At 44.9% G+C, this 14,378-nt stretch overlaps 1 protein-coding gene across 1 annotated transcript in view; it reads left to right on the plus strand.

The window, feature by feature from the left end:
• The window catches only part of TDRD7 (tudor domain containing 7), a 32,595-nt gene extending 29,263 nt beyond the window's left edge, over positions 1–3,332 (plus strand). Inside the window, exons 15-17 of the mRNA XM_072154623.1 lie at positions 795–1,276; positions 1,451–1,611; positions 2,854–3,332. Coding sequence (XP_072010724.1) covers positions 795–1,276; positions 1,451–1,611; positions 2,854–3,074 — 864 coding nt within the window. The 3' untranslated portion in view covers positions 3,075–3,332. The remainder of the gene's footprint in view (positions 1–794; positions 1,277–1,450; positions 1,612–2,853) is intronic.
• Positions 3,333–14,378: the final 11,046 nt, after the last annotated feature.

A 14,378-nucleotide genomic window follows, 5' to 3' on the forward strand; every position in this document is an offset into this window, starting at 1 on the left:
CTAGGGAAAGGGGGGTGATTTGAATTTTTAGGTTTTTTTAATATAATTTTTTTTTTTTTAAACTTTTTTTTACTTTTACTTTAACTATTTTTCAGACTCCCTAGGGTACTTTAACCCTAGGTTGTCTGATCGATCCTACCATATACTGCCATACTGCAATATGGCAGTATATGGGGATTTTACTCCTCATTCATTACAATGTGCTGATAGCACATTGTAATGAATCGGTTAAAACGAGACCGCTTCGGGCCTTCGTGAGGCCCGATGCTGTCATGGCAACGGATCACCGCTCCCCGTGACGTCATCGGGGAGCGAAGATCCGCGCCAAGATGGCGGCGCCCATGCGGAGGTGATTGCCGGAGGTGATCGCGGTGAAAGCACCCACGATCGGTGCTAGCACCGATCGCGGGTGTTACCGGTAAGCCTTTGCTGCAATATGCAGCAAAGACTTACCGGCTATGGAGAGGGCTCGGCCCGCGAGCCCTCTCCATGCACCGGGACCCGGCGCGCGCCGTACTAGTACGGCGCGCGTCGGGAAGGGGTTAAATTAAAAAAGTGTGAATATATATATAATTTTTTTTAAGGTTCTACTGTAACTTTTGTGGACAGATTGAATATTCTTTTCCTCTTCATTTCTAGGTCTAAACTTGCAAAGTTTAAAGGGTCACCATTTTAAATAAAAATTAAAAAGGGGGAAAGAAAAGTACTAGTTATTCTAGTGGGTTTTTTGTGTTTTTTGGTTTTTTTTTATTAATTTAACTTTACTCATGTTTTTATATTTTGGCTCCTCGTAGGTGGTGAAAATAGATGAGGCAAAAAGCATGGTGTACGTGTATCTCTTCACATCGAGGGCCTCTCTTGACCCTGAGCGTAGCATCAATCGTCAGATCACCAATGAAGAGTTGTGGAGGCAGCAGAAGAACTTATTGCCCAGTGTTGCATCTAGTGTGTCGAAAGGCAGAGGAGATGCTGGGACACAGGCAGCAGTGCCCAAGAAAGATCAAAGCAATGTAACCAAAAAACCTTCTGTAGAGCAAGCCACCACAGGCCCTTCCTCAGATTTGCCACCACCTCTACCTCTGCCGAGGTCTGGTGAGCACATTGATGTCTACGTTTCTGTGGCCTGCCATCCTGGTCATTTTGTCTTCCAGCCTTGGCAAGAATTGCACAAGTTAGAAGTACTCATGGAAGAAATGCTATTGCACTACAGCACTACTGAAGAAAAGCAGATAGAAATAGAGAAAAATAAACTCTATGCTGCAAAGGTGGATAACAAGTACGTACATTGTGGGGACTGATTGTGGAAAGGGATGTTGAAAAGGTTTCTCTCTTGTTCACTTGATAGAAGGGCTCTATGACAAGGAGGAAAGTGTCTGTAACCTTGTTTGAAATTCATTCAGCACATAGTACAGTCATAACACTTAAATATAACCTTTTTTTTTTTTTCAAGGTGGTACAGGGTTCTTTTAAAAGGAATCCTTACAAATGGTCTTGTATCTGTGTATGAGCTTGACTACGGCCGCCACGAGCTTGTTAATTCACGGCAAGTTCAGCCTCTGATTGATAAATTCAGACAGTTACCTTTTCAGGCTGTAACAAGTCAGCTAGCTGGTAAGTAACTGGAATGAGAAGCTTCATGTAATCTTTGTTAACCTCTTTCTATTGCCAGTACAGGCAGTCCCTAGGTTTAAGATGCGTTCTGTAAGTTTCAAATGTTTGAAACATCATGGTAACAGTGGGGTGTTTTTAAGTTGACTACCTGTATAAGTCTGTATGGGCAGCAGCCCCGGTGTCTATTCTGGGCCTATTTAACCACTTGATGATGCAAGAGGATCGAGCTTCCACTGATTAGTGGCCATTTTGTCCTCGGATCTTGAAGAGGTATTGTAATTGCATAAGCAACAGGAGGCTCATAACAAGGTGTGTGCAGAGTGCTGAGGCTGGGTCTAATAGGCAGGCTTTCAGACTAAAACTGAGCATTATAATACTCTGCATACAGATTTATTGACCTATTCAATGGCCAGGATTCTAGTGATGTTGACTCCGCTGCTGGGGTAATACAGCAATCTGCCTTTATATTTTACATCCCAGGTATTCCTCTGATGAGCAGCAGTGCCCTGTATGTATACAGACATGCTGAACTTTCACAACACAGCAGATGTAATAAATCACTATTGCCCACTACCAGTGTTTCTGCTGGCTAGGGTTGTACTTTTCCTCTAAGGTCATTAAGTGCTAAATAGTCCCACTTTAATCCCATAAAGGGGATACTTACTTTTCTGGAGGTTGCAGCACTAACTCCTCATCTCTGATGCGTCCAGGAAATGGTGGCGTCCCATTCTTTCTGCTTGTGATACTGCAGTGTTTAAAGGTGCATAGAGTAAACACTACACAAATTCCTGGAATATGTCGCCTGTTCATTCTGCAAGTAGAGGTCATGTAGATGCTTTTGACAAGCAACACTTTCTAATTACATAACAAGGTATGCAGTCTGTGAATTGGGCATGCATACGGGCCCATTTCCACAGGCTGCTCTGTTTGTGTGCATTCGGACTAAGACCATATTGATGAAGACCAGTATGGCATGTTCTCCTGTTCAAAATGTTTGGGTTTTTTTTTTCTTCTATAACTGGTGCTGTTTGTCAACAAATTGAGCTAGCCCACAATTAGGATGGGGATTTTACTTTTTGGTGTTATCATATAGATGGCAGATTTTGAATATGGTATCCTGGTCTTTTACTAACCAATAGTAGAGAGACAATGACACAATTGAGAAAATAAAAAGCTTCTAAGTTGCATATATTCAACCTACATTCTAACTGAAAATTATATACATTTTTTTTCTCTTGTCAGGTGTGAAGTGTGAGCAATGGTCTGAAGAAGCAGCAATTGTGTTCAGAAACCATGTGGAGAAGAAGCCTCTGGTGGCACTTATACAAGAGATCCATGAAAGCACTAATCCCTGGAACCGGAAGGTTGTGGCTTATGTTGTGGACACCACTTTACCAGACACCGATATCTGGATTCATGACCTCATGTCAGAATACCTGGTTGAGCTTTCCAAATCTGACTAACGTAGCAGTAACTCATGCATATAGAAATCTTTTAAGAAGTTCACTTGTTCACTACTGTTCTGATTTTGATGAACGTTTCAAAGTTTGAATAACTCAAAATTTGTTTTCTGTGAAAGATATTTAACAGAGTAAATTTGTTTACATTGTTTAAGGGAGTTGATTTTCTGGAAATTTGCACTTGTTTAATAATGTAGCTGTATAAAGTTGGAATATAATGCAGATTGTAACATTTATTTAAAAATAAAAACAAGAAAATGATCTAAATATATGGTTTGGTGCTCTGTGCTTAAACTCTGTAAGTGGAGTACTATTTTATCTAAACACCTGTACAAACGTCTTATGACGCTTCTGGAAAATTGTCAGTGCGACCTCAGATCGTACCACTTAACCCCTTCCCGACTTGTGACGTAATGATGTAAAATCCCAGAGTGTGGGCAGGGACTCTCTAACCAGACAACTCTTGATTCCTCTGTGCTATGAGATGCTGTGAGCTGACAATGTACTTAGATTATCAGGGTACAAGGTTTATCTACACTTTTATTTAGCTTCTGAACATTCACTAGTATCTTAACATAGAAAAAGAGAGTTGAGACAAATCGGAGATGGATATAAAATGTAAAGAGATTCTTAGTGCAGCGAGCCGCCTCTGCTCACTGTGCATGTCGGGATTAACCCTATATCACGAGTGGAAGCTGTAATAGAGGGAGGTTGCAGAAGGGGGATAATAATGAGCGAGGGGACAGGCCAGTGCTGGATTCAAGCTAGAAGCAGAACATTATAGTTTTGGAAAGCACAACCCGCAGGACTTCAACTTTGCCATTCAATATTTCTGTAACCAATGCATATGCAGAATACTTAACCCCTTAGCGGTCTGCGCCGTACTAGTACGGCACTGGCTCCCGCGCTCAGCGCGGTACTAGTACGCCACGAGCGCCCTGGGGCTATTCCGTGGCACCGGTGACGTGGTGACATCGCAATGTGATGCGCATGATGGAGGCAGGAAAACGTCCTGCTGATGTCAACCGACCAATCTGATCGGTCCCACCCGCCGATCGTTGCAATTGGCCATTCAATCCTGACTTGCCAATTGCAGTGTTTTATAGGCTGAAAACTTGTTTTTAGCTCCCTCGTCTTCCTTCAGCCGCTCCATTTTGGTTTGCTATTGCTGGAGAGAGGAGCGGAGCATTAGTGTTTGCACCAAAATACTATTTTCATATCTGATCCCGATCTGTTCCCTCCTGCGTCCTATGTGATCACCTTGTGCACTCTTCAGTGTGCTGTGTTAGTGTTGTTCTGCACTGGATGCACTTTTCAGTGTGCCGCGTGAAGAGCGCTGCACACTATCTTTAGCGGTAGTTAGGTTGTCTTAGGGCAAGCTTGGTTCATTTGTGCAGTGCACATAGGTGTTTTTTGTTTGTTTTTTTTGTGCCTGGTACAATTTTTTTTTTTTCCCCTGAGGGCCTGTACTCGTATGTTGGGTGCACTTATCTATTTTTTTGTGTGCCATCTGTGTGGGTTGGCCGTATAGCTTGGGGTGCATTATCATTTTTTTTTTCTGTGTGCCATCTGTGCGGCTTGTCCGTGCAGTTTGGTGTGCATCATTTCATATTTTTTTTGCTTGCCGGCTGGACAGTAGATGCACTACATGGACAACACACAGTGCCCACCCAGAGGTGACCCCAGTTATGATTGTTTAAGGTCAGGCCCATACTAGATCATTTTAGTGCCAAGTTTGCCCATGCATATACCCCCAACAAACATGTGAGCATAGACGAGTCCCTGGTACAATTTAAAGGGAGACTTCAGTTTCGCCAGTACCTGCCTAATAAGAGGGCAAGGTATGGCGTGAAGATGTATAAGCTGTGTGAAAGTACATCAGGCTATACCTACAAGTTCAGGTAACACCCCCTTGCTGGGTGTTCTAGGGAAGATGGTGTGGGATTTGGTGTACCCGCTGGTGGATCAAGGCTACCATCTCTACCTGGACAATTTCTACACCAGCACTAACCTGTTTAAGATCATCGTTTCCAAAAATACAGCGGCATGCGACACTGTACACAGAAAACGGAGAGGCCTCCCTAAGTTGCCCCTTGGGCAAAAACTTAGCACGATAGCAGGGCACTATGCAGCAACTCTGTGTTGTGTGTTAAGTACAAGGACAAGAGAGAAGTCCTTGTATTAACCGGAATACATGGGTACACCACCACCCCTGTCCCAGTACGAGGTACCAGTACAAGAAACCCCCAAGCCGGACTGTATTTTAGATTCTAACAAGTATTTGGGGGGGTGGACTTGTCAGGCCAGGTGCTTCAGCCATACAACGCCATGCGGAAGTCGAGGGTGTGGTACAAGAAGCTGGCCGTGCACACCATGCAGATAGCACTATATAATGCTTATGTGCTACATCGATTTCCTGGAATTTCAAGAGGGGGTTATAAAGTACTTTTCTTTTTGGAGACCAGGAAGGCCAGAGTGCCAGCACTTCTGGAAGCAAGGCCACATCACCTGGAAAGTGCTGCCCCGGTACAATGCGTGAAGTTTGCCAAACTACCAAGAAGAGATGCACACAGAACAGGTTCCGGGGGTACTCCAAAAATGGTATTTGGAAGGACACCATTTATCATTGTGAGACATGCCCAGAAAAACCAGGACTATGTATGAAAGATTGCTTCCGAATTTATCATACATGCCTGGATTTTTAGATTACCATGTTGTTACCCTGATGTACTTTGCACAGCTTATACATCATGCCGCATGCTGTACCTTCCCTTCTAAGCCCTGCTATGTGTCCAGCCTGTAGATTATTGCTCTATATGGGGTATTGCTGTACCCGGGAAAACATGCATCATGATTTTAGGGGTGTTTGTCTTCCGTGGCAGGAGCTGGGCACAAGATGACATAATGGATATTTCCATAGCGTCCCCCATGACGGCCCCAACTGGAGGATGGCCCTTGACCTCTGTAGGGACAGGAAGCAGAGAGGTTAAAAGCCCCTCCCCTACACCCACACACCAGTGGCTTCCTGTCCCTACACAGGGCAGGGAGTAGAGAGAAGTTTCTCTCCTCGCTTCCCACTAGTTGGGACAGTGAGGGGGGATACCATGGCGCGGGACCTATCCCTTACCCAGCACAGCTCCGGGCCTCGATCGGGTTGCGGCCCTTTCCTCTGCCTGTGTGGATCTGTGTTTCCCTCCGGCTCTGCCCGCAGCTCCTGGAGCTTACGACACCCGGAACATGTGATTCTGGCGCTCCCGCGCACTTCCGGTCGACCCCGGCGTCAACTTCCGGTGGAGTGACGAAACCGGAAGTGACGTCAAAGCCGCGCGACCCGGAAACAGGATCGCGGGGCGGTAAGTTTAAATTGCTCTAGCGTGGTAATTACGTTGATCTGAGGTCTATTCTTCATTCCGGAGCATACCTCTAACCTGCGGCTTACGAGTTAAAGGTTCCCTTTGGCATTTTTTCAGGTCAGGTCTTTGGCTTCAAACACCCTGATATGTATAACTGTATATTATGCTGGCACATACTATATTTTATTGCACTGTATTCTGATATGGGCCACGTTTACCTTATAGACCCTGGTGGATCTCTCCTGGCTTACCGGTACCAGGTAAAATCCTACCCTTTAACCATTACAGTGCTGATTTACAAGCCTTCAATTGTTATTATTACATTCTAGGCTGGCTGGTTACTGTAGTTCCTCTAGGAGCATGGAACCCTGCAATTTAGAGGCCTCAGGTCTGGACCTCATATCCCCACCTCCTGTGAGTAGGGGTTAAAGGGATAGGGTGGTGGGTCACCCGCACGTCCCGTTTATAGCAGTTCCTTATCCGGGCTCTCCTTTCCTTGATAGGATCCCAAGGAAAAGGAAAAAGGCCGTGCTAAGGAGCAATCCTCCTCTGAGAGGAAGAAAACTCCTCATAAAAAGTGCAACATGTGCTTTGAAAAGTTACCTAGTGCGTATAAAAAACCTGTGTGCAAAAAATGCCTGGATAATTTGATTCGTGAAGAAAAGACCTCATTCATGGATGAGATGCGCAGCTTTATCCAGGAGGAAGTCAGATCATCTGTGTCTTCATCCTTGGCTGCCTTTGCCCCCCAGGAACCACCTCAAAAGCGCCAGAAAATAGTGGATTCATCTTCTGACCCCGCTTCAGACTCTGATGGTGCTACGGTCAGGGATTCTTTGGAGCCTGATACATTCCCTTCCACCTCTGCAAACAGGATGGAATCGAGATATCTGCTGGCTTCTGAAGACCTGGAACCCCTCTTAAAAGCGGTGCGAGATACCCTGAAGATAGAAGAGGTAGAGGAGACGCAGTCCATTCAGGATGAACTCTTTGGTCTGCTCAAAGCCAAAAAACGGCGCGTGTTCCCGGTCAATAATACTCTCAGGGATCTGATTCTGGAAGAATGGAGGGATCCGGAAAACAAAATTTCTCTCTCAAAAGAATTCAGAAATAGTCTTTCTTTTGATGAAGAAGAAGCCAAGCTATGGAACTCGGCTCCTAAGATGGACATCCAGGTCACCAAAATGACAAAGAAGACCGATTTGCCTTTTGAGGATGCTACCCAGTTGAAAGATCCGCTGGATAGAAAGGCAGACAGCCTATTAAAAAAGAGCTGGGAATGTTCCATGCTGAACCTTAAATCCAACATTGCTACAACGTCCGTAGCCCGCACTCTATTCCACTGGGTAATGGAGTTAGAAAAGCATGTAAGGGATGGAACCCCAAGGGAGCTGTTACTTAATACTTTCCCGACCCTGAAAGCAGCCACAGCTTTCATTGCTGACGCCTCGGCAGAGGGAGTGAGGATTAGTGCTAAAGAAGGGGCTCTTTCCAACTCCGTAAGAAGATCTCTCTGGTTGCGCCAGTGGAGCGGAGACTTCAGGTCGAAGTCTAAATTGTGCGGCATCCCATTCGAGGGCGAGTATGTGTTTGGGCCCGAATTGGACACCATCCTGGAGAGGGCGGCGGATAAGAAAAAAGGCTTCCCAGAATCCAGGACCAGTCTGAAGAAACCTTCCTTTCGTGACCCCAAAGAGAGGAGACCATCCTTTAGGGGTAAGGGTAAACAAGGAAGGTGGAGTTACCCTAAAGGTGGAAGAGGCAGGGGGTTTCTGCTCAACCCCAGTAACTCCGCTACGAGTTTCAGGAAACAATGACGCCAAGGTGGGAGGAAGACTGTTGAATTTTCATCAGCAATGGAGCCGGATAACATCAAACCCCTGGATTCTGTCCATCCTCCAGGACGGCTACAAGATAGAATTGACCACTCTTCCTCCCACAAGTTTCGTCCTTACCAGACAACCCTCTCGGGACCTGTCGCTCCAACTCTGGACAGAAGTGCAGAAGTTGTTAGAACTGGATGTGATTATCCCTGTACCCCAGGAACATCAGAGAAGAGGACATTACTCTCCACTGTTCCTCATAAAGAAACCGAACGGGAAGTCCAGGATGATCTGCAACCTGAAAGGGCTAAACAGGTTCGTCCTATACAGAAAATTCAAGATGGAGACCGTCTCTTCCGCTTCAGCGCTAATCCATCGTCAGGCGTTCATGTGTACAATAGACCTGAAGGACGCCTACTACCACGTCCCAATATACCCCAACTCGCAGAAGTTTCTCAGGTTCGCAGTCCTGTCACCAGAAGGCGAGGAAGCTCACTTTCAATACAAAGCCCTTCCCTTCGGGATATCTTCTGCACCGAGAACCTTTTCAAAGATTATGGTCGAGGTGGTAGCGTTTCTGAGAAAAGGAGGAATATCCATCATTCCGTACCTAGACGACCTTCTGGTAGTAAGTGCCTCAAGTCAGGAGCTGATTCTTCACAGGGATATCACCATGAAGACTCTTCAGCGGCTAGGCTGGATCATCAATACAGAAAAATCCAACCTAGAACCGAGCATGAACGTGGTATTCCTGGGAGTTCTAATAGACTCCACACGACAGATGTCTTTTCTCCCACCAGCAAAGAGAGAAAATTTAATTCTCCAGCTAAACGCGTTCAAGAAAAAGAAGAGCTGCTCCATAAGAGAAGCAATGAGGATCCTTGGGCTCATGACTGCATGCATCCAGTGCGTGCAATGGAGCCAAAGTCATACAAGGACACTACAGAACTGGGTGCTGTCCTCTTGGGACAAAGATCCTGGTCACCTAAACCAAAAGGTGGAGATTCCCCTCTCAGTCTTACGGTCCATAGACTGGTGGACAGATCCAGCAAACCTGGGAAAAGGAGTACCCTGGCATCCTTGGCCAGTGACAACTATACAGACGGACGCAAGTCAGTCAGGTTGGGGAGCGATTGTCGCAGGTCATCCTGTCCAAGGCCTGTGGCCGGATTCAGTGAAAACTCGTTCCTCAAATCATCGGGAGTTAAGAGCTGTTCTGGAAACCCTGAGGTCCAGCACACAAAGGCTGAGAGGAAAGCATGTCAGAATCTTTTCGGACAACGTCACTACGGTAGCCTACCTACGTCACCAAGGGGGAACCAAAAATCCGAGTCTCCTGGCACTCTCAAACAAAATCTTCACCTGGGCAGAAGACAACCTTCAATCCCTCTCCTCCATCCACCTCAAGGGGGAAGAAAATCAGGCAGCAGACTTCCTCAGTCGGAGGGAGATAGATCAAAACGAGTGGTGTCTTCACGACGATGTCTTCCTTCAGTTAACAAGGAGGTGGGGACATCCGTCAGTAGACCTGTTTGCCTCCAGCAAGAACGCAAAGCTCCCGCGTTTCTTTTCCCTGGAACCTACAGTTCCCTTCAACCAAAGGGACGCATTCAGCCAGTCCTGGGCGGGGCTGTTACTGTATGCCTTTCCTCCGATACCTCTTATGTCCCGGGTCATACAAAAGATCAGGGAAGACCAGGCGGAGGTTATACTCATAGCGCCTTGGTGGCCAAAAAGGAACTGGTTTCCTTGGCTAAAAAAGATGGCAATGGCGGATCCATTCCTGTTACCACCCCGTCCAGACCTCCTGTTCCAGGGTCCAGTCCTTCATCCCAATCCGCAGGCTCTCCAGCTCGCTGCATGGATCCTGAAAGGAAGATACTGACAGCCCAGGGGCTATCGGACAAAGTGATCTCCACGATGAAGGCTAGTCGTAAGGTGGTCACCCACAGAATTTACTCCAGAATATGGAAGAAATTCGTGTCTTTTTGTGGCTCAGTCCCTCCTAACCAGTTGTCTCCCAACATCTCGCAGATACTGGATTTCCTGCAAGCTGGGTTTGATAAAGGGCTGAAGACGAGTACACTCAAGGTCCAGGTATCAGCCCTTAGTGCCTTCTTTGATACTTCCTTGGCGGAGCACAAGTGGATCCAGAGGTTCGTAAAAGCTACCTCCAGATTGAGACCTCACTTAAAGCAAAATATCCCAAACTGGGATTTGTCTCTGGTGTTGAATCACCTGACAGGTCCTCCGTTTGAGCCCTTAGAGACTACGGACCTTAGAAGCCTAACCCTCAAGCTGACCTTCCTTATAGCCATAACCTCAGCTAGACGGTTAGGAGAAATCCAGGCTCTCTCCCTTAGAGAACCTTACCTTAGAATTCTGGAAGATAGAGTGATTCTAACTCTAGATAAGGCCTTTGCTCCCAAAGTGTCTTCCAGTTTTCATCGCAATCAGGAAATTGTGTTACCTTCTTTTTGCCAGAACCCTAAGAACAGTAAGGAGTCAGCATGGCATACTCTGGACGTGAGGAGATGTCTTCTCCACTATCTGGACATCTCTAAACCTTGGAGAAAGGACGACAACATCCTTCTGCAGTATACAGGGAAGAATAAGGGGAAGAAAGCTTCCAAAGCATCTATTGCCCGTTGGATCCGGACTACCATCAAAGAGGCATATGATGCCGAAAATATGGACATTCCTGGGACTGTCAGGGCCCACTCAACCAGGGGGGTGGCAGCCTCATAGGCTGAAAAACGTGGGGCCTCTCTAGTCGATATCTGTAAAGCAGCTACCGGGTCTAGCCAGTTAACATTCGCTAGACACTACAGATTAGATATCCAAAGCGCCAGGGACCAGGCTTTCGGTAGGAAAGTCTTGCAGGCAGTTTTCCCACCCTAAGGTACTGGTAATCTGGTACATCTCCAGTTGGGGCCGTCATGGGGGACGCCATGGAAAAGGAGAATTATTCTCACCGTTAATTCGGTTTCCATTAGTCCACCATGACGGCCCATATATTTTTCCCGTCCCCTTTTATTTTTTAAGACAGAGTAGTCTTAGTCTTTATTATTTAACCTGTTGTATCTGTGTGTGACTATAACATACAATAAATGGGTTGCATCCACAGCCGGTGTAGTTATTTGGTAGCCACTGGTGTGTGGGTGTAGGGGAGGGGCTTTTAACCTCTCTGCTTCCTGTCCCTACAGAGGTCAAGGGCCATCCTCCAGTTGGGGCCGTCATGGTGGACTAATGGAAACCGAATTAACGGTGAGAATAATTCTCCTTTTTTTTTACTATGCACTATCCATTATGTATGTTTTGGGGGCCCACCTGTGGGGGTTTTTTTAATGAAATTTTTATTGAAATAATAAAAATATTAACAATATTTAACATAGAAATTCCATATCAGGCTTTTTACATATCACTTGGCGGATACCTTATCCACATATATTAAACTTTACATATCTAACCTTTGTATTTCTTGTATCTGGCCGATGCATCCCCTCATCAACCACCTGTGGGGTTTAAATGCTAACTCTACCCCTAGATTAGTTCATGGAGGATTGTAGTTTCCAAAATAGGGTCAGTTCTTAGGGGTTTCTACTGTACTGGTCCCTATTGGCATCTACAAATGCTTCATGATGCCAAAAATAAAAAAAAGTACAATGTCTGTGCTCCAAATGCCAGTTGTTCCCATTTGAGCCCGCAGAATGATTTTTGATGTGTTTTTCCCCAGTGGCATGAGTTGGGCAAAATACTTTTGGCACTACAATGGCATATTTGATAAATTGCAATACAATTTTTAATCTGCACTACTTATTTTGTATTACATTTGAGCCAATATCTTAGGGGTTAAAATGCTCATACTACCCTACATACATTATTTGAAGGGTGCCCTTTCCAAAATGGGGTCACTACTTTGGGGTTTCTATTATACTGGTACCTCAGGGGCACCCCCAACACCACTCTAGTGAAAACGGAGCTCCAAAACCTAAATTTTGCTCTTTTCCGCCTGAGCCCTGCCGTGTCTCCATCCTACAGATTATTGCCACCTATGGGGTATTGCCCTAACTGGGGTAACCCGCCGAAATTTGAAACCTACTAAAGCTTGAAACCTTCTCACATCTGTAAAAAATGGAAATGTAAAACAAATTATGGAAATAAAAAGACCAATGGCAAAAGGTTTCTACAAAAAGTAGAACATTTGAAACTTTGAAATATGTAATTTTTTAAAATTTTTTCCTAAATTATTGAATTTTTAACCCCCAAAAAAGAAACTGTTTGCCAAAATGACACTACTAACATAGACTACAATGTCTCACAAGAAAAAGTCTCAAAATCACAGGGATATGTTAAAGCGTTCAAAAGTTATTACCACAGGAAGAAACACTGGTCAAATTTAAAAAAGGACCGAGCGTTAACTGGCTGCGTCCTTACGGGGCTAAAAACATGTTTCCGAAGTACTGTTTACTGTCTATTGTAAGTTGTATCCATTAAAAAAGAGCCCTATGGTGACCAGTTCCATTTTAGAGTCCTTGGCAGCTGACACTTCGGCTTTGTAAAGACGCAGGTTTTCATTATAGCTCCTCATTATAGAAAGTAATACTTAGTTCTGATGATTTTCTTATTACTTTTGAAAACAGATGTGTCGGCCAGTAATATATCAATGGTTTAACTATTTGGTAGATTTTTGTGGATGAGAGTAAATTGGAAATACACCTTGACTTCTTTATATTTGGAAACCTCTAGTATTTGTACAATTGAATGGATAGTACCCTGTAATTCATTTCACATGTTGGGATGTAAAAGATTATATGAAGCTTAAAAGGGTATTCCCACAAAGACAAAATTCTTAAATGCACTCAGGATAACAAAGTAACACGGTTTCTAATTCAGCATACAAAAATACAGCATTTCACAGATATAATTCATCTGTGAAAGGAGGGAATTTCATCTTCCATGTGGTATCATGCTTGTGGTTCTATGATTTGCAGAAACAGTAAAGGGCCAGTAAAGTCAGAGCTGCGAATCAAGATCCATTTCTATACTTTAGTATGTGTTCAATTCCCTGTAGCTCAATTAAGAACACAAATGATCTGAAAGAGAAGTGATACCCAGAGCATGGTTCTAAGTGCATTAAAGCCTCCTCTCAGGCAAGTATTTTAGCTTACCATAACTATTTGTATATAAGGGAATGATTCATCCATTGCAGTCATGTGCCTCTGTTCGGGCCAGAAGGGCCATTATACAAATTTGGAATGATAAAATTCCTCCCATTGTAGATGTATGGCTAAAGCATTCTAGTGAGTATACAATGGAAACATGCAAAACGTTTAACAGTAAATGCTGTCTGAATCATTGCTGGGAAAAATATTTTAATGGTTTTTCCCATGTATTTTCTATGGCTCCTCTTTGGTGGTTGGGGTGGTAAGAGCTATATGTTTACTTTGCTTATTATAGATCTCCCCCATTGTGTTTTTAAACTGCAAGTTCATCATGTGCCCCTTTTGGGACCAGGAACAGAAGTTGGCAATAGTGGAACAGGCCCACTGTCACCCCTCCACACCGACTTGCCTTGGAAGAAGCAATTCCTTGTCGTGTGCCTAGAATTGCAAATTTAAGAAACACAATGATTGGTGTGCAATCAAAAAGTCACATTTCATTCATTGTAGCAAATCATCTGAACCAGATTATGGCTTTATCTACAAGGCCGCGATCACACGTACCGCTAGGCATCCGTTCATAACGTGACGCTAGCGCAAAGGGGGGGGGGGCGGTCCTCGGTCCGAATGCACATGCGTTTCCAGGGAAACGCATGCGATTGATAAGCCGATTGCATGCGTTTCTCTGGAAACGCATGTGCGCTCGGGCCAAGGAAGGCCCCATGTGGGCTGGCGTTGTGGTATAAACGGATGCCTAGCGATACGTGTGACCGCGGCCCAAGAGGATCAAGCCAGAACCTTCAGGGGTGCTGCACCCCTCTTTATTAGGAGTCTAAAAGATTGTGCTGACTTGGACTTTACTTCATATCTATTTGGCCAATCCAAACTTGGAAATAATTACCCACGATCATGTGTGTTAGTGCATGAGGCCATGGCTTCCAGAATCAGACTCATCTCCCCCGAACCTCT

Source organism: Engystomops pustulosus, chromosome 1 (genome assembly GCF_040894005.1).
Source record: "Engystomops pustulosus chromosome 1, aEngPut4.maternal, whole genome shotgun sequence".
NCBI classification, from domain to species: Eukaryota; Metazoa; Chordata; class Amphibia; order Anura; family Leptodactylidae; genus Engystomops; species Engystomops pustulosus.